The sequence below is a fragment of the Leuciscus leuciscus genome (genome assembly GCF_965113295.1).
Source record: "Leuciscus leuciscus genome assembly, chromosome: 2".
NCBI lineage: Eukaryota > Metazoa > Chordata > Actinopteri > Cypriniformes > Leuciscidae > Leuciscus > Leuciscus leuciscus.
The window spans coordinates 33,222,725-33,241,582 of record NC_138726.1 but is presented as its reverse complement, the minus strand read 5'-3'; the positions used below and the strand labels follow the sequence as shown (position 1 = coordinate 33,241,582).

Sequence of the window (18,858 nt, the reverse complement as noted above, 5' to 3'; positions counted from 1 at the left end):
AAAATCCAGACAGCATCCGACTAGAGACAACGTGCGAACACACCGAATAAAAACAATGGCCGATGCTCAATTTTAGTGTGTCCCGGGCTTTAGGTAGGGCTCTGTATATGTCTACTCATGTTAATTACGTGCACTTCTATGTTTGTTTGTTTTTTCTTCACATTATTACATTTTATTTTTTATTTTTACATTTTTTGCACAAGGCTAACATGGACTTTTCATCTTTTGCATATTTGTAGGTGGAATCCTCCTATCAATGCCCTTAGGTGGGCGTGTAAAAGCAGTAATGAAGCATATTCCATTGGCCTCTGAACTCTTTACCAGCAAATGTGAAGTTTGGTGGAAAGAGTCTGCATTAGTGAGAGAAAAGATTTGATGTACAGGTCAGTTAGAGGGCAAAGGTGCCAAGACATGTTCAACATACATATTCAACACACTTCAATGAATTATTAAAAGAAGTTGGAAGGCATTGCCTTGTTTACTTAAATATGCTTGTTGATAGGCTTATGTTCAAACCTGTTTATTCCTCAGAGATCTTACAGTGTAATTTGAAGCACAGTAATTGCGGAGTATTTAAAAGCAACAATAGTTTTTCTGAATTATCAAAGACATACAGGTCTTTCAGGCTAGAGAAAATTGCTATATACTAAGTATATAGTATATGTATATAGTTTTAATAACATATTGAAAATGTAAAAAAAAGAAAAAAAAAGAGAAAAAAAAGTGTTTGTAATGTTTATTTAACCTGGAAAATATCAACATGTAATTGTAAGTGCAACTGGAACATTAATTGAAGTGAATGAAGGCATCTGTGCAGGAGAACTTTATTTAAATAACAACCAAAATAAACCTGAGAAAACCAGAGAGCAGATGGCTGTTTCATAAAAGATGCTAAGAAAAGTGGGGATTAAACTCCAACACCTGACTTCTTCTTCCTCCTTTAATTTTTATTGGCGGTTGGCAAACCAACTTAAAGGTGCATTACCGCCACCTACTAGACTGGAGTATGGACAGCAGCTTGACAGGAAGGAAGGATGAGTAAAAAAAACAACAACTTTATATTCATATTAAATTCTTTCACTTATCCCAATATTTTTTTAATAATTCATTAGGAGACTGTACATTTTCCAAGACATTGTTTTTCCCAGCAGATTTTCTAGTGTCATATTTTGTTTTCCACCTTGTATATATATATCTTTTACAATCTAATAAAATGTGTTTTACTGTCTCTTGTGTGTTACAGTGGGTACAAAGTCCAGTGGGGTGTTTTCCTATTCTATGTAATGTGAAATTTAAACCAGCATGACCTATTCTAAGTCGAGTAATTATCTTTTCTTCTTTTTGATTTCTGCCCTGCCTAAAGCTTATGCCTACTTGTTTTTGTACATTATACAAATGTCAGTATCAGCTATATCCCTGTATTCTTGCCATATTTAGTTTGTATGTCCCTTTATAATGTTTACTTAACGGCATAACGGTACTTGTATATCAACTTTTTCATGTTTTATTGATCCTTTAGCCAATTATATAGTAACATTTTATGTATGTTTTGTAAATTACGTTACAAGTCATTTACAAGTGATTAGTAAATGATGAACTAATTATTTACTAAACATGACTATGCGTTCATAAATGATTAATAAGTCATATGTTAATTATTATATGTATGTTTTGTAGATTCAGTTATAAGTCATTTACAATTGATTAGTTAATGATTAACTAATCATTTACAAAACACGAATATGCGTTTCATAAATGTTTAATAAATTATGTTATTTCTTTTGTATGCATGTAGCAACTAGAGGATGCAGAAAGTGTTGTAAATTCCTTGTATACACGTACAGATCATTTGTAACAGGTAAGTAACAGTGTTCAACACAATGATGAGTAAAAGCATGAATAAATCATTTACAACACTTTCTGCATCCCCTCATCTAAAGTGTAAACTATTCATCACTTGTAAATGCGTTACACATCATTTGTAGACAACATTCGTTGATCTTATGCCTTACTGATTCTTGAAGTGGTAATCTATGAATGATGTGTAACACATTTACAAGTGATGAATAGTTTACACTTTAGATTAGGGGATGCAGAAAGTGTTGTAAATGATTTACACATCATCTATAACAGGTGTTGAACACTGTAGTGTGTACTGCAGTGTAAGTGCTGACTGGTGAGGGTATAGACCGCTGTCTTCTCTGAAACACATGGAGTCTTTAACCACTGTGCACCTGATGTGAGCAAAACATACAAAAAAATTGAACAATTTATTAAACATTTATGAAACGCATAGTCATGTTTTGTAAATGATTAGTTAATCGTTAACTAATCAAATGTAAATTTCTTATAACGGAATCTACAAAACATACATAAAATAATTAACATATCACTTATTAATCATTTTTGAATGCATAGTCATGTTTCATAAATGATTAGTTAATCATTTACTAATCACTGGTCAATGACTTGTAACGGAATTTACAAAACATACATAAAATGTTAGCATATCCCTAGCTAATTATTTTTGAATGTTTTGTTAATGATTAGTTCATCATTAACTAACCACTTATAAATGACTTACAACTGAACGTTATTATAAAGTGTTACCGAATTATTTTACAGAGCAGAATGAGTGCTATCCTCTGCTATTGTGTGGTGGTTTTGTGTTTTAGATATAGATATTTAACCCCTTTATAGGCAAAGATCGCAGATGGCCCCAGATTATTGTTGTTAAACATTCACTGCATCTGGACAAACTTGAGTATCATTAGAAAGATTAAAGACTCCAGCTTTGATATTTGACCTCTGTTTATGATAAAACTAGGTTGCAGTGACATTCATTTCATATTTTATGTCAGGATTGCAAAATAATCAATCTGTAATGTATGATATTTAAAATAGAATATCAACACTCATATGAATTTACTCATGTCTACTGCAGTTTATTTGTGTTCACATACATACAGACAGCATCCGTTAGGGCACTTAGTTCAAAAGTGTGCATATTTGGAGAAATATTGATTTATTACCATATTTGCAAAATGTTTTGTCATATAGAATACACTTTTTATTTATTTCCCACTGAATTATGCGATCTGAAGAGCTGAAAGAGCGTTCAGAGCGAGTTCTGTCTCTCCTCTTCTTAATTTGCATCAGTTTATGACTCGTCGCACATTCATTTGATCTCTACAGCTGTCAATCATTGTACGCGAGTCAACATTACCATAATCCTGCCCTTTGCATGACACTGTCCTGTACATTTCCTTGCCCTGTGCTCTGTGAAGAACGGACCAAATAAACATTTCTACACTTGAAATAAGCAGCTAATAAACACACGAATAAGATGGTTGATGGTTTGTGTGTGATTTTCATATTTTCATATTTTCATATGAATAAAGAATGTTTACATTATACATTTTAAACAGGTGTAGCGATTAGCCGCACACTGTAAAACCCAACAAGTTCAGCTAACTCAAAACATTTGAGGACACCAATTACCTCAATTCAATTAATCTGATAAAAAACTAGAGTTCTCTGAACTTATTTTAATTGAGTCCACTAATACAAGGATATTTCTTAATACACAATTAAACTTCACTGCATTCAAATACTTTATATTGGCTTGAGCCAAAGATTCCAACGATATAAGACACTTGAGCCTACGCCTAACGGTTTAGGAGTGAGCAATTTCGTACTTTTGACCGCTGTAGCGCCCCCGTCAGGCCGATCGATGGAGAATGCTGCATCATGGGAAAATTAACAATAACAATAGGGTTTCAGCACTACATGCTTGAACCCCTAAAAATTTAACAGAAGTAGCCTAATTCAGGGAAGAATTTAAGAAACCTAAAGCATTAAAAAAAACTCCTCACATACACATTAAAACCGAACAGAAACATTCTGAATTGAATATCATTTTCACTTCAAACTAACACAGCATTAAAAGAAAGATGTTTGGGTATAATAATTTAAAATTAAAATATGACACAATTGATATTAGAATTTAATCTCATCTCATGATGGCATTCTGTCAGAGGAGTGCATGCAAGTGTGTTCCAGAATTATGAGCAAAGTGTATATTGTGACAGATGGAGAGCTATAACACAATAAGCAGCAACAGCTGGAGGATGGAACAAGCAGGTTAGGGTGACAGAGCTGGAGAATGTGTGTATAATTGTGTTTCGTCAAAAAACATCAGGTTCAGACATGCATGATATGGACAGCAGCATGTGAATGTGTTTAAGTCAATCTCACATCTTTGAGTCACTAAGATCTGGGGAATACATCTCGCTCTCTTTCTCTAAAATCATCTGAATGAGGGAACAAAAGGGCAGACAGCTGCATTCCCTCCTTTGAGACTTCTGAGAAAAGAGAAAGTGAGAGAGCCGGGCAGCTGAGAATATAATAAGTCTCTACAGCACGACTTCACTATCCAGCTAGATTCAGCATCAATCACCCCATCAAGGTCGGTCAGAAATCTTGGAGTAATATTGGATGACCAGCTGACCTTCACAGACCACATTTCAAAGACAGCTCGATCATGCAGGTTTGCACTGCACAACATCAGGAAGATCAGGCCTTTCTTGACTGAGCATGCAACACAACTTCTCGTCCAGGCCCTGGTCAGTTCTAGGCTTGATTACTGCAATGCTCTTCTGGCTGGACTTCCATCATGTGCAACTAAACCTCTACAAATGATTCAGAATGCTGCAGCTCGTTGTCATGAAAACTAAAGAAAACTAAGGGAAGGACTCAATTGCAGAAAAAGAATTTATTAACAAACTGAAACAGAAATCGAAACCAAAAACCCACAAGGGGGAAAACAAGAACTCAGGAAAACAAGAACTCAACAAAACAACAACTTTAGAAACAACACATACCAGGGTTACACATGAAGCGGGAGACGTAAACCAGACAACGATCCGACAAAGACTGAAGGAACAGGTGGGACAAATGAAACCAATAATGAGATAACAAGATGGGAGGGGCTAGACAATAGACAGGAGCACATGGCCCAAAATAACAAAACACCCATGTGCAGCACAAGACAGGACAGGCATGTGACATTACCCCCTCCCTACGGAGCGGCTACCAGACGCTCCATAAGACCAGGGCGGGACGGGAGGGACAGACCAGGGCGGGACGGGAGGGACAGACCAGGGCGAGACAGGGGGAACAGGAAGGACAGACCAGGGTGGGGCAGGGGAAATGGACAGTTCGGGAGGCCGGGGCGGAAATGTCAGTCCATCGGGCGGCCAGGGCGGAGACTTTCCCTCGGGCGGCCAGGGTGGAGACTTTCCCTCGGGCGGCCAGGGCGGAGACTTTCCCTCGGGCGGCCAGGGCGGAGACGACCCCTCGGGCGGCCAGGGCGGAGACGACCCCTCGGGCGGCCAGGGCACAGGAACAGACACCGGCTCAGGAACTGGAACAGACACCACTGGCTCAGGAACTGGAACAGACACCACCGGCTCAGGAACTGGAACAGACACCACCGGCTCAGGAACTGGAACAGACACCACCGGCTCAGGAACTGGAACAGACACCGGCTCAGGCTCAGGAACAGACACCACCGGCTCAGGAACTGGAACAGACACCACCGGCTCAGGCTCAGGAACAGACACCACCGGCTCAGGCTCAGGAACAGACACCACCGGCTCTGGAACAGACACCACCGGCTCAGGAACTGGAACAGACACCGGCTCAGGAACAGACACCACCGGCTCAGGAACAGACACCGGCTCGGCGGCGGCCGTCTGGTCCGAAGACACAGGCTCGGCAGACGTGACGTGAACAGTCTCTGTGGCGGCCATCTTGTCCGAAGACACAGGCTCGGCAAACTTGAAGTGAACAGGCTCGGCGTCGGCCATCTTGTCTGAAGACACAGGCTCGGCAGACGTGACGTGAACAGTCTCTGTGGCGGCCATCTTGTCCGAAGAAACAGGCCCGGCAGACGTGACGTGAACAGTCTCTTTGGCGGCCATCTAGTCCGAAGACACAGGCCCGGCAGACGTGACGTGAACAGTCTCTGGCTGGGTAGACGTGACGGATCGCTGGGGTGGTGCAGGCAGTGCGCGCAGGTCGGGCGGGGCCAGTAGAGCATGACGCCTGGGCGGCGCGGGCAGAGCAAGACGCCTGGGCGGCGCGGGCAGAGCAAGACGCCTGGGCGGCGCGGGCAGAGCAAGACGCCTGGGCGGCGCGGGCAGAGCAAGACGCCTGGGCGGTGCGTCAGGGACGGCAGTCACCTCCGGGATGGTCTCCGTGTTAGGAGCCACCGGACTCGGGACCACCGGAACAGTTACGGAGGGAGCCTTTCTCCTCCTCCTGTGTTTCGGGACCACCGGAACTGGGACCACCGGAACTGGGACCACCGGAACTGGGACCATCGGAACTGGGACCACCGGAACTGGGATCACCGGGCTCGGGACCACCGGACTCGGGACCACCGGAACAGTTACGGAGGGAGCCTTTCTCCTCCTCCTGTGTTTCGGGACCACCGGAACTGGGACCACCGGAACTGGGACCACCGGAACTGGGACCACCGGAACTGGGACCATCGGAACTGGGACCACCGGAACTGGGATCACCGGGCTCGGGACCACCGGACTCGGGACCACCGGAACAGTTACGGAGGGAGCCTTTCTCCTCCTCCTGTGTTTCGGGACCACCGGAACTGGGACCACCGGAACTGGGACCACCGGACTCGGGACCACCGGACTCGGGACCACCTTCCTGGCCTCCCGCTCCTGAAAGCGAGCGAGACCCTCCACCATAGCCTCAAAGGTACACCCATCATACGCCCTCCTGAGAACCCAATCCATTGGCTCATTAAGAGCGTAAAAAAAAAGGTCCTTAAGAGGCCCGTCATTAAGTCTTAAACCCTCCGCCGCTCTAAGGAATTCCCTAGCGAACTTCCTCAGGTCAGTTCCTTGTTGGCGGAGGGCACTTAATGACTGGAAACGTACAATGCGTTGGTAGTGGGGGCACGAGACAGGAGGGCCATGTGGGTGACGTGACTCTTTCTGCTGAATCCTAGACATGGTCGGATCGTTCTGTCATGAAAACTAAAGAAAACTAAGGGAAGGACTCAATTGCAGAAAAAGAATTTATTAACAAACTGAAACAGAAATCGAAACCAAAAACCCACAAGGGGGAAAACAAGAACTCAGGAAAACAAGAACTCAGGAAAACAAGAACTCAGGAAAACAAGAACTGAGATAACAAGATGGGAGGGGCTAGACAATAGACAGGAGCACATGGCCCAAAATAACAAAACACCCATGTGCAGCACAAGACAGGACAGGCATGTGACACTCGTCTTGTTTTCAACGAGCCAAAAAGGGCTGTAACAAAATTAGCTCAAAGGGGAAATATACACACGCACAGTGACGCACTGACGAGCACGACCTCGATGGGAGGGTGCTCGCTGGTAGTGGGGAGGGGTATGAGAGTTGTAAACATTCAAAATTTTGGCTAATCGACCCAATCTGCCAGACTTGCCGACTGCAGCTTTAATACTAACTCATAATTATCAATTATGATTAATTATTAATATTTGGGTCAGTTAATTGGAGTAACTTGAGGTAGCTAAATTAATATTACAATCAATTAATCAGTTCCAACGAACTCTTTTGATTATTCATTTATTCTAAGAAAAGCGTATCTTTCATGACCACCGAAAGATAATTATGTCTTAGCATGTACAGCGCTTAGAGCATGTAACAAGATCAAGATCGTAAAAGGGACTTTGTTGCAAGCAGAGAATCAGAACCAAATACATGTTGTGCACAAGTTTTATTAACTAAATCACAAACATAACTAAACTAAACATACATACATACATTCATACATACATACATGCATAGGTAAAATGGTGAGTGATATGGAACCGGAAGCAGGAAATGGAACTATGGAAAAGATCTATTTAACTATGAAAAGAACCATCAGCTTATCATTTTCAGAGCACCTCATTAAATTGATACTTGCATGGTCTGTGCAGTGGACAATTCTTGAAGTGGTTGAAAATTGAGTTCGTTGATGGGTCAGCTCGTGTCAAATTACGAAACTAAGAAAGATTCTTGTAATACTAATATGTTGCACAGCTATCGGCATATCATGTACACAATCATTTCGATCTTCAAAGTAGCAATTTATAGAGACCAAACATGGTATGCGTGAGGTTGTTGGTTCTATAATAAAGTATCAACAGATGGTATCAACAGATAATAGTATTAAAAGACACAACACAAGACAGTAAATCATTCACAAAATGTTCTGGAATGCATGTTAATTTCATGTTAATCAGTTCATCGATAAATGAATGCAGGAAAGTCTGTTCTGATGTCTGTAGGTTTTGTAGCAGGGGCCCTGTTCACATTGCTAAGAGTCATAAAACCAACTTATCTGATCGTGGTCATGGTAACCAAGACCTTCTCGCCCTATTTGGGGGGATGGGGCCACAGATCCCAGAGTGAGTTCTTTTGTTCATTTAATTTGTTCATTATCATTTGTTAAACTATAACAAATACTTGTGTCTGACTTGTCTCAGTCGTTACAGGGCCCACATCACTCCTCTGTTCATCTCTCTGAACTGGCTGCCACTCGCTGCACGCATTAAGTTCAAGGCATTGACGCTTGCTTACAGATCTATCACAGGGTCAGCTCCCTCCTACTTTCACTCACTCCTACGAGTCTACATCCCTACCAGAAGCCTACGATCAGTCAATGAGCGAAGTCTCGTGGTACCATCACAGAGAGCAACAAAATCACTTTCCAGAACATTCTCATTCACGGTTCCATGCTGGTGGAATGCTCTCCCCACCCTCGTCCGGAATGCAGAATCCCTGACAACATTCAAAAGACAACTGAAAACTCATCTCTTCCGTGAGCACTTAACCTCATACATTTAAAAAAAAAAAAAACCATTTATTTCCTTTTTCCTTTAATCCTCCCTTATCGGGCTTATGCTACTCTGAACCAGTGGCGATTTCTTTAAGACTGCAAGGGAAGCTCGGCTTCCCCTATAATGTCAAAAAATGAATGGTCAAATATGTACTATTGTATTAACATTTTATTGACTAAAAATGCGTTAGAAAACGTTCATCTCAAAGACGAGTTCGTTCAGAATCAGTTACATATAGCAGGTCGGCTGACTCGATTTCCTTCTCATACATTCCCGTAGCGTCACAGTGCATTTCCCTGTTGAAGCCCAGCTTCCATTGACTTCAATGGAGCTGCTTCGAACGTTTTTTTTCAGCGCTTCGAAACTAGACGGTCATTGGATAAATGCTGCGATTATGTCCCGCCCATGGAAGCTCAGCTTCTCTGGGGGTGAACGGGGAGTGGGCTGGCCTGGACTCCGGGCTTCTGCGTGATGATTGGAGGGTCTGTTGAAAGGCTGCGTCTCCTTTTGATTGACAGCGATTTCATACAATAAAAAGTCGCTGATGTTGAAGCTGTTCGGCTCAGTCCCATCGCGGATTTTTCAAAGACAAACTGCTGCAACCTATTTCTTGGTATTTGCTTGTCGAAATTGCTAGCCAATTTTCATAATACATTTCACACAATTATACATTTATACCTTTATTATATTATTACTTATTATATTTTTTATATTATTATTATTATTAATAATTCAAAAATAATTATATATAAAAAAAAAAAAATCGTATTATTAGTAGCAGTATTATTATACTTATTATATTATATTATATTATATATATTATTATTTATACCTTTATTATATTATTACATTCATTTTTCACAGAGCATTTTCTTGAAAAGGAACGTAGAATTTACGTATAAATAAATGAATATTTTTTATGATGTAGGCCGAAAATGAGCTTCCCCTCTTTGAAAGACCAGCATCCGCCACTGCTCTGAACAATGCCTGAACTTCGTATTTTGAGCACTTCTTGTGTTGTTTTTGCCTCTTCACGATGACTCGCTTATTTTAGTCCTAAATTGTAAGTCGCTTTGGACAAAAGCGTCTGCTAAATTACTAAATGTAAATGTACGTAAAATGGTGAAATGGTCAATTTTTCCCATTTATGTGAAGATTGGACCCAAATAAGTATCCGATTGATGGGATGCTTCTTTGTCTGTTTCAAGGTCCTTTAAACTCTTAGTTTCTTTGCAGCTGAAGGAACCAGTGACTCAAAGTGCTGCAGTTTAATCAGAACACTGATTTGGGCCCCAAAGAGCCCCCCTGCGGAACAAGAGAGAGGATCTGAATCATGTTAAACTGACCACCTGGTTTTGCTTCAAAGGGGTCATCGGATGCCCATTTTCCACAAGTTGGTATGATTCTTTAGGGTCTTCATGTAAAGTTTGTAAAATACTTTGGTTAAAATTCCTCAATGGTTGTGTAAAACAACACCCTTTTTACCTCCTCAAAAACAGCTGTGTTCACAGTGACCCGTTTCGGTGCATGTCTCTTTAAATGATAATGAGCAACTGCTCACCCCACCCCTCTCTTCCGTGGGGCGTGTCAGCACAAGACACAGCTGTGTCCCAATTCAGGGGGTGCTTCTCATTTCTTATTTGTGCATCCTCATTACCTTTCCTTGTGTCTCAGCTCCACTCCCTGTAGGGTGCGAGCCGAGGGAAGACTGCAAAGAAAGAAAAGGAGGATGGAGGAATCGAAGGAAAGCTTTTTTATACATTGGAATACTTGATCACTCGAGTGTCACTTCATAGAGTCATCAGCAGCACTCAAAGGATCTGCCCTTATGTTGTTGAATTTTGTTTTTGACCGATGTGTAGGGGGAGGAGAATTTATATGTGCGTCACGTTTAGTCGATAAAACACTTCCGCATATCACTTCGATCATGACTACTCTGGAAGCCTCCTCACTCCTCGCGGTCAAGGGGGTAATCCAGCACCCGGAAAGCGTACCTTCCCCGGGGGCCAACATTGGTTAGCAAGCCATCACCAGCTGTTAGCATTCCATTGACTCCCATTCATTTTGGCGTTACTTCGACAGTGAATAACTTTACATCTGAGGCGTTTAAAGACTCTATTTGTCCATTGTTTATTTCTAAAGAAACACGACAATGTATAAAAGGCTCCGTTACCTTGTATCTTACGTTATGGCCCCGTAGAAGCCGTTTTTGTAAAAATAGGCTAACGATTGCATCATAACCACGCGACTCTCTGTCGCACAGTAGATAAATTACCGTATAGACAGGAGAAGCTCGCAGGCAATCGGGGGACGTGGAGGCAAAATGACAAAATAATTAATCAGAATACTTAGCAAAAGTTGTTCCTGCTCCTAGCTCATGGACACCTGCTACTCACACTCTCAGTCTCTGCAAGTTTCGGAAGGGAATGATTCAGATTTCTCTTGGCACAGCTACTAGAAGACAGACAGGTTGCTCACGTCACATTTACGTTGTCAAGCTCAGTTGGAGTCTGCGCAGTACGCTCAGCCATCAGGAAGTGAATGCTACTAATTGACTTCACTTTTCTCCGTTGAAGTCTATGGGGTCGCTGTGTCCATTTCTTTTACTGTCTATGCTCGCGGTGCATTTAGAGAATTGAGATGTCCTTCAAGATGGCTGAGCTCGATTAGTTTCCGGTGTGGTGAACAAATGAGTCCTATTGAAGAGATGAGTCCGAGCTTAGGACCCCATTAGTATGCCAGTGGTATGCCTGATCTAAATCTGTTCTCGTGATAACTTGTAGCTAACGTGAGCTGTTTTAGTGTTATTATGTGGTAGCTTTATGTAGAATGCTAAATCCCGCTGCTATATGCAAGGTAAGATTAATTTAAATTGTATATTGTATATGTAAAATGTATATATTCTATAGCTAATATTTAAAATCTCAAATTGCATCAGTAGCAGAGGAGAAAGACCGCGAAATTTAAAAATACTACTGTTATTGTGTCACGAAATGTAGTTTTAAGAGTTCTTTTTTTCGGAGAATCGGATTGCTTGGGTCCTAAGCTCGGACTCATCTCTTCAATAGGACTCATTTGTTCACCACGCCGGCGGCGAGGAGAGTTGAAGTCAGGTAAACTTTATGGTAATGAGCTATGACGCGGTTCGGCGGCAACCGGCGGCAATCATTAGGAACCCTCTTTTCCCCTTGCCGTTGTTGTGCAGAATTTTGACCCACGCCAAATTATTAAGCTGAGCAGGAGATCCTGGTGGTGCTGCTGGACCGGGATGGGCTGCACAATATGGACGCTGGTAAGGCCTCTGCCAGTGGGACATCATCTGGGATGAGTGCATATTTCCACTGTCCACCAACAGGTTTGCAGGGCTGACTCAGGGAAGACTCTCTTTTTGTAAATCCACTGGGATGTTCTCAGAAAGAGGGAAGAATTAACTCACATACTCAAAAATCCAACCATAAAATATTTTAACATGAAAAACCGTTCTATGAGCTAAACTCAGGACAGCGGCCCTCCAGGACCGACATTGCCTATCCCTGATCTATAAGACATATTTTTAGTGTTTCTATTATATTCTGTTCATATTTTTTTAAACAATATCTAATATCTATGGAAGCTTATGGGTAGCAAATTTCAATTTGAAATGTAATATGCAAAATGACAATGCATTTCTGTATTTTAATTTTAATTTTCCCATACATTTGTGCAACGTTTGGTGCAAAATGAAAATGAAAATTCAATTATATAATTTACATTTGCCATTTCATACACTAGTTTCAATATGTAAATTGAATACATATTTTAACGCTTTATAAGTTGCAAAATTAAAATGTATTACAGAAATGATTAGATATGTTTAACATGTTCAAGCAAAAACTGTAGCAAAATTGTAATTTAAATGTTATTTTTTCTTAATTGCATTTACACTCACAGTTAAAGCAGCACTCAGTAGCTTCGGGATTTCTTCGCTGTATTCTCACTTTTTGCTCGCAGGTTTCTCTCTAGAGCTCCCCCCACAGCTTCGGAATAGATATTTGACAACACTGTTGTAAAAACTCGTTGGTGATTCTCAGACACCAGAGGCTATAGATCAACGACATCAAAGCAGATGGGACATTCTTTAAAACGTCTTCTTCATTCGGGTTCGGACAGCGTGAGGGAGCGCAATAATGACAGCATTTTAGCAGATTTCTTTTAGCCGTAAAGCAATTGTTTACATCGCGAGACCTGATATCACGCGAGACTTCCTGACGCAGCGGCCGGCGGCCCACCGGCTCAAAGTTGCAAGTGCGTATTTTCCGCTCACGGGCATCAGGGGGGTGCGAAACGACCACCATTCAACCCGAAATAAGTAATATAACCATTCCAATGACTCCGAAGCTGTTCAGTTAAGGTAAAAAAGTTACTTAGTTCACCTTTAAGACACTTGCGATTGCATTTCCATTAAGTGTCCCGCAATGAATGTAGCAAAATTCATTGTGCAATTTGAAAATGCATTCTGAGCCGATCACGTGCCCGCCCCGCCCTGTCAGTCTGTCTTCTAGTAGCTGTGCCAAGAGAAATCTGAATCATTCCCTTCCGAAACTTGCAGAGACGGAGAGTGTGAGTAGGAGGTGTCCATGAGCTAGGAGCAGGAGAAACTTTTGCTAAGTATTCTGAATAATTATTTTGTCACTTTGCCTCCACGTCCCCCCAATTGCCCGCGAGCTTCTCCTCCTGTCCATACGGTAATCTCTCTACTGTGCGACAGAGAGTCGCATGGTTATGACGCAGTCGTTAGCCTATTTTTACAAAAACTGCATCTACGGGGCCATAACGTAAGATACAAGGTAATGGAGCCTTTTATACATTTTCGTGTTTCTTTAGAAATAAATAATGGACAAATGGAGTCTTTAAACGCCTCAGATGTAAAGTTATTCGCTGTCAAAGTGACGCCAAAATGAATGGGAGTCAATGGGATGCTAACAGCAGGTGGGGGTCCGCTAGCCAATGGCGGCGCCCGGGGAAACTTCAAAATAATATGAAACCCTGCCCCCCTGATTGGGACAGCCTTCGTCGCGGCGCGGTGACGCAATCGGCTATACGTTCCCCTTTAAACAGTGCGCAACTTTAATCTTATATAACTGACTGTTTATAAGAGGTTACAAGTTTTTATTTTTTTATTTTTTATATTTTTTTGTTTCAGAGTTAGTTGTTTATGTCATTTTCTGTTATATCTTTGAATACCAGGGGTTTAAGAGAAAACGTTAAGTGTAAGGCTTTGTTTTTGTTTACTAAGCGGTTTAATAATGACTTTGTATTTTTTCAAGAATCTCACTCTATTGCTTCTGATGTTAATTTTTGGAGATCACAATGGGGTAGTGATATTTGGTGATATTATTCTCATGGAACAGAACACTCAGCAGGGGTTTCTTGCCTGAAAAATAAGGTGAGGTTTTGCATTTGCACTGTGATAAAAATGGCCACTTTATATGCTTAATTTTAAAATGTTTTAGTGTAATTTTTATAGTAGTTAATATCTATGCATATAATTGCAAATCCGATAATGACCAGTTATTATGTTTGTTTGAGGAAAGGCTTACACATTGGTTATCCAAATTTCCTGATTCTTATTTAATAATAGGGGGTGATTTCAATGTTGTTTTAAATGAATCAATAGATAGGTGGCCACCACCAACAATTAAAATACTAATTTAAAATTGTTTATGGACAGATTTGATCTGATTGATATATGGAGAGATAATTTTGACACAATTTCTAGCTTTTGCTATAATTATTACTCTAATTTATACGCTTCTTAATTCAGTGAGCATAATATGACATCTTTTTGTAAACATTTTAAGAATGTAAAAACAATTACTGAAGAGGACCAAAAGTTATGTGATTTCCCAATAACTATTACGGAAATTAAACAAGCTATTGAACGTTTAAAATGTAATAAATCACCCGGTAATGATGGAATTACTGAGTTCTATAAGCAGTTTTCTGAGATTCTTGCCCCATTTCTTTTTGAAGTATATTCTGAAAGCTTAAAGTGCTCACAACTTCTTACAACTATGACGCAAGGTATCATTTGTTTGATTCCTAAGCCCAAGAAAATTTGTTGCTTATTGATAATTGGAGACCCATTAGTCTGTTGAATAATGACTATAAAATATTTGCTCATGTCTTTGCCAAAGGTTCAAATTAGTATTAGATTCCATTATTGATGAAAATCAATCTGGTTTATGAGAAACAGACATATATTTAATAATATCAGACTTATTTTTGATCTTATTGATTATTCTGACCTTATAAAAGATGTTAGCTTTATCCTTTTTTTAAAAATATTTTTTCAAAGCCTTTGATTCTTTTGAGCATCCTTTTATTTTCTACTGTTTAGAACACTTTGGGTTTGGGGCTTATTTCTGTAATGCCATGAAATCTCTTTATGCAGGGGGAAATAGTTCTGTGAAATTAAATAATGGCACTAAGATTTGATCTAGAAAGAGGAGTTAGGCAAGGTTGCCCAGTTTCTGTTTACCTCTTTCTCATTGTTGCTCAGGTGTTTTGTCACTTCATTAAATCATCCGATATAAAAGGAATTGAAGTTGAAGAGAGAAGTGTCCTGATAAGTCAGTTGGCTGATGACACAGCTCTTTTCCTGAAAAATGTTGATCAAATTCAGTCAGCTGTCAAGTTCATTGAATTTTTTTCCATTGCCTCAGGTCTCTGCCTTAATTTACAAAAATGTGAATTGTTTGCTTTAAAAAGTTGCCATGCCAGAACAATTTGTAATATTCCTGTAAAGGGTGCTCCAACTTATTTGGGTATGGTTATTACTAAAAATGAGCAGGAGAGAATCTCACAAAATTTTGACCTGGTGTTTAAAAAAGTAAAGAACAGATTTAATATTTGGTTGCAAAAGTGGAAGGTATTTCTAGGCTTACTTATCTACCTCGATACATTCAGATAATAAAATAAATGAGATAACTGATCAAATTATGCTGAACTTTTTGTGGAAAAACCGTATACATTATATTAGAAAATCTGTAATTGTTCAAATTAACTGGTTGAAATATTTTCTAAAAAACTCTAATTCTGTATGGAATATGATTTTTTAAATCGTTTTTTTACCAACTTGGTGGCCTTCCATTTTTGCTTATGTGTGATTACAGAATCGAAAAACTTCCAGTTAAACTGTCAGCTTTTCACAGGCAAGCACTTTTGGCTTGGAAGTTAATTTACAAGCATACTTTTTCACCACATCATTATTACATCTGGAATAATTGTAATATTTTGTACAAGCATAAGAGTTTTTGAAAACTTGGTTTGACGAGGGTATCCTTTTGGTTGGACAGTTGTTGAATTATCAAGGGTATTTAATGACTTATGATGAATTTATTTCATACTTTAACTTCCCTGTTTCCCCTAAAGAATTTGCCTCTGTAATTGGTGCTATTTCTTCGGGTGTTGTCTCTTTATGTAGAGGTATTTCATACTCTAAACGTGTGTCTTTATTGCATCTAGCTGATACGTTCTGTAAAGTTTGTTTTTCGTCAAGCAAAAATAATAAGGCATACGTTCCCTTTTTCAAAAAGAACTAGTCAGTAAACCACATGTCATTTCCTATTGGTCAAGGTTTATTGTAACTATTAATTGGAGTAAGGTCTGGCTGTTACCTAATAAATATATTATTGCAAATAAGGTCAAGGAAATTTCATTTAAGATATTGCATAAATTTTACCCCGCTAAACCTTTTCTATCCAAATTTAACAAAGACATAGATGTAAATTGTTCATTTTGTTTTTTGCAACCAGAAACTGTTCCTCATATTTTTTGCCACTGTCAATATACAAAGAGGTTATGGTGGGAAGTTTCTACATTTATTGATAACAAATTGGAATGCAACTTTCTTTTGTTATACGAACATGTAATATTAGATTTTTTCAAATATGAAAAGAGTCTGGAAAATTAAGCTTATATTATTAATCTTGTGATTATATTAGTTAAGTTTCATATTCATCTGTGTAAATTTAGTAATCAGAAACCTCTTTTTTCTGTGGTATTGAAAGAATTAGAAAATGATATGGTTTCCATTAAGGACAGTACAGACAAAAAAGCGGTTAAAACCATTCATTTGTTGAATACATTTAAGATTTTGTGAAATGTCAAAGCCTTTTATTGTTTGTTTTGGTCTATCAGTTTTGTTTTTACTCACTTTTTTTGTATTTTTGTATCCTTAACCCTGGCATTTTTTATTCTTTTATTTGTTCATGTTCTGTAATTGGCCTGGATTAGTAACTGACTCAGCCTTCAAAGGATGCAGCCCCTGAATTGGGACACAGCTGTATGGTGCTGCCATGGCAACCTGCTTGGCAGAAAGTATACAAATGGCTGAGGGCGGAAATATGCTAATACGGGACAGTCCGTCAGTGGTCGGGGGCAGAGCATGAGCAATATGTCAGAAAATCCAAACGGCTTGATTATTGAGAGTGTTTAGGCTTTTTGAGGATTAAAAAAAAAGCAGTAAATGGATTTTTTTCATTGTATGGTGGTTGTGTCCACACACTGCAAAGCCACATTTAGATGCAAACACCATATAAAAGTGAATTTTGCATCCGATGACCCCTTTAAAAGAGGTCTGGACAGACTGTGGCATTAGAGGTGGTTTAATGAGGATAGGGGTACAGTCAGAGCCTAATCATCAGGAGCTTAAATAAAATAAGTGTTCTCTCAGAGCAGTTCAATGTGTGTTGGGTCATATAACTGAATGAACTGCTGTGGTATTTGCATTGCTTTGATATAGTACAAACGCAGTTGAGCAACCATTTATTCTAAGCTTTCGATTTTTAACAAATTTAGGGTCCAATTTACCATAATTTATTCTCAGTAATAGTTTTTAGTCACATGCTCTCCATGAATTATCATCACTGAAAACAATAATCACGTACACTTTTTCAGCTCAGAGATGAGCTTGATCATTGAGGCACAGCCTATTAGTTGTGTAATTATCTCTAATCCTATTGTGTTGCAGACGTGTCCCAATTCCAATTGACTTTTCAATTTCTAGCATATTAACCACATCTCCTTTGCTGCAGACTGGATCTTTAGTTTTTGTCACTTAGACTAAATGTTGCTGAAGCAAAGAATGGGCATCTGCCTTTTTTAGCTTTATTCAGATCTGTATCTATTTAATTGTGTCATGTCTTGTTTTCGGTCATGTTTCATGTCTTGTCACGTGATTCCCTGTCTTAGTCATGTGATCCTGCCATGTGTTCCCCATGTGATTGTGTCATGTTGTCATTGGTTCATTGTTTTATTGTGAACAGGTGTTCCTTGTCTTGTCATTAGTCTTGTGTGTATTTAAGCCCTCATGCTTCCACATGTTCTGGTCAAGTATTATGTTTCTCTGTAACCACTGTTGTAATGTCCATGGATCAGAAACAAAACAAGTGACGGTAACACTTTATTTTACACTGTCCTTGTTACATGTACTTACCATAGTAATAACAGTTAATTATGTATAATTACATGCAATTAACCCTCAACAAAATCCTATTCCTACCCTAACCCTATAGTACAGGGATGGGCAACTTCGGTCCTGGAGGGCCACTGTCCTACAGAGTTTAGCTTCAACCCTAATCAAACACACCTGAACAAGCTAATCAAGGTCCTCAGGATTACTAGAAAATTACAGGCAGGTGATTTTTTCAGGGTTGGAGATAAACTCTGTAGGACCGAAGTTGCCCATCCCTGCTATAGTAAGTACATGTAGTTAATTATTATTACTCAGTACTTAAATATATAATTACACTGTAACAATGACACCTTAAAATAAAGTGTAACCCAAGTGACTGAGTTAAGCCATTCACTCAACTGATTTGTTAAAAACCAATTCGCTAGGAACAAAATACCACGCCTATCTTTCTCTGAGACTCGCAGAGGTGAAATTCGCTGTGGCTTAATTTGGAACTATT

At 39.6% G+C, this 18,858-nt stretch overlaps 1 protein-coding gene and 2 long non-coding RNA genes across 4 annotated transcripts in view; 2 read left to right on the top strand and 1 right to left on the bottom strand.

Annotated features, from left to right (window-relative positions):
- Positions 1–18,858, top strand: part of LOC309493123 — a 69,307-nt gene that overhangs the window by 15,046 nt on the left and 35,403 nt on the right. The gene's annotated exons all lie outside the window — the stretch shown is intronic.
- LOC309487627 (uncharacterized protein) lies at positions 4,943–7,211 on the bottom strand. Of its 2 annotated transcripts, XM_082155350.1 has the most exons (3): positions 6,600–7,211; positions 6,437–6,562; positions 4,943–6,376 (listed from the first exon to the last, which is right to left on the bottom strand). In XM_082155350.1, the coding sequence occupies exon 3, from the start codon at positions 5,982–5,984 to the stop codon at positions 5,070–5,072; it is 915 nt and encodes a 304-aa protein (XP_082011476.1). In that variant the 5' UTR covers positions 5,985–6,376; positions 6,437–6,562; positions 6,600–7,211; the 3' UTR covers positions 4,943–5,069. The 2 variants fall into 2 exon arrangements, with proteins under 2 accessions (XP_082011476.1, XP_082011477.1); XM_082155351.1 differs by having other exon boundaries at positions 4,943–6,517; positions 6,704–7,211.
- LOC309493047 lies at positions 8,982–9,620 on the top strand. Its single transcript, XR_014203786.1, has 2 exons — positions 8,982–9,087; positions 9,144–9,620. It is a non-coding gene; the product is annotated as an uncharacterized lncRNA (long non-coding RNA).

Bases quoted from the DNA above. Each gene is read 5' to 3' on its own strand.
- LOC309487627 (XM_082155350.1), bottom strand. From the start codon at position 5,984: ATGGCCGCCAAAGAGACTGTTCACGTCACGTCTGCCGGGCCTGTTTCT.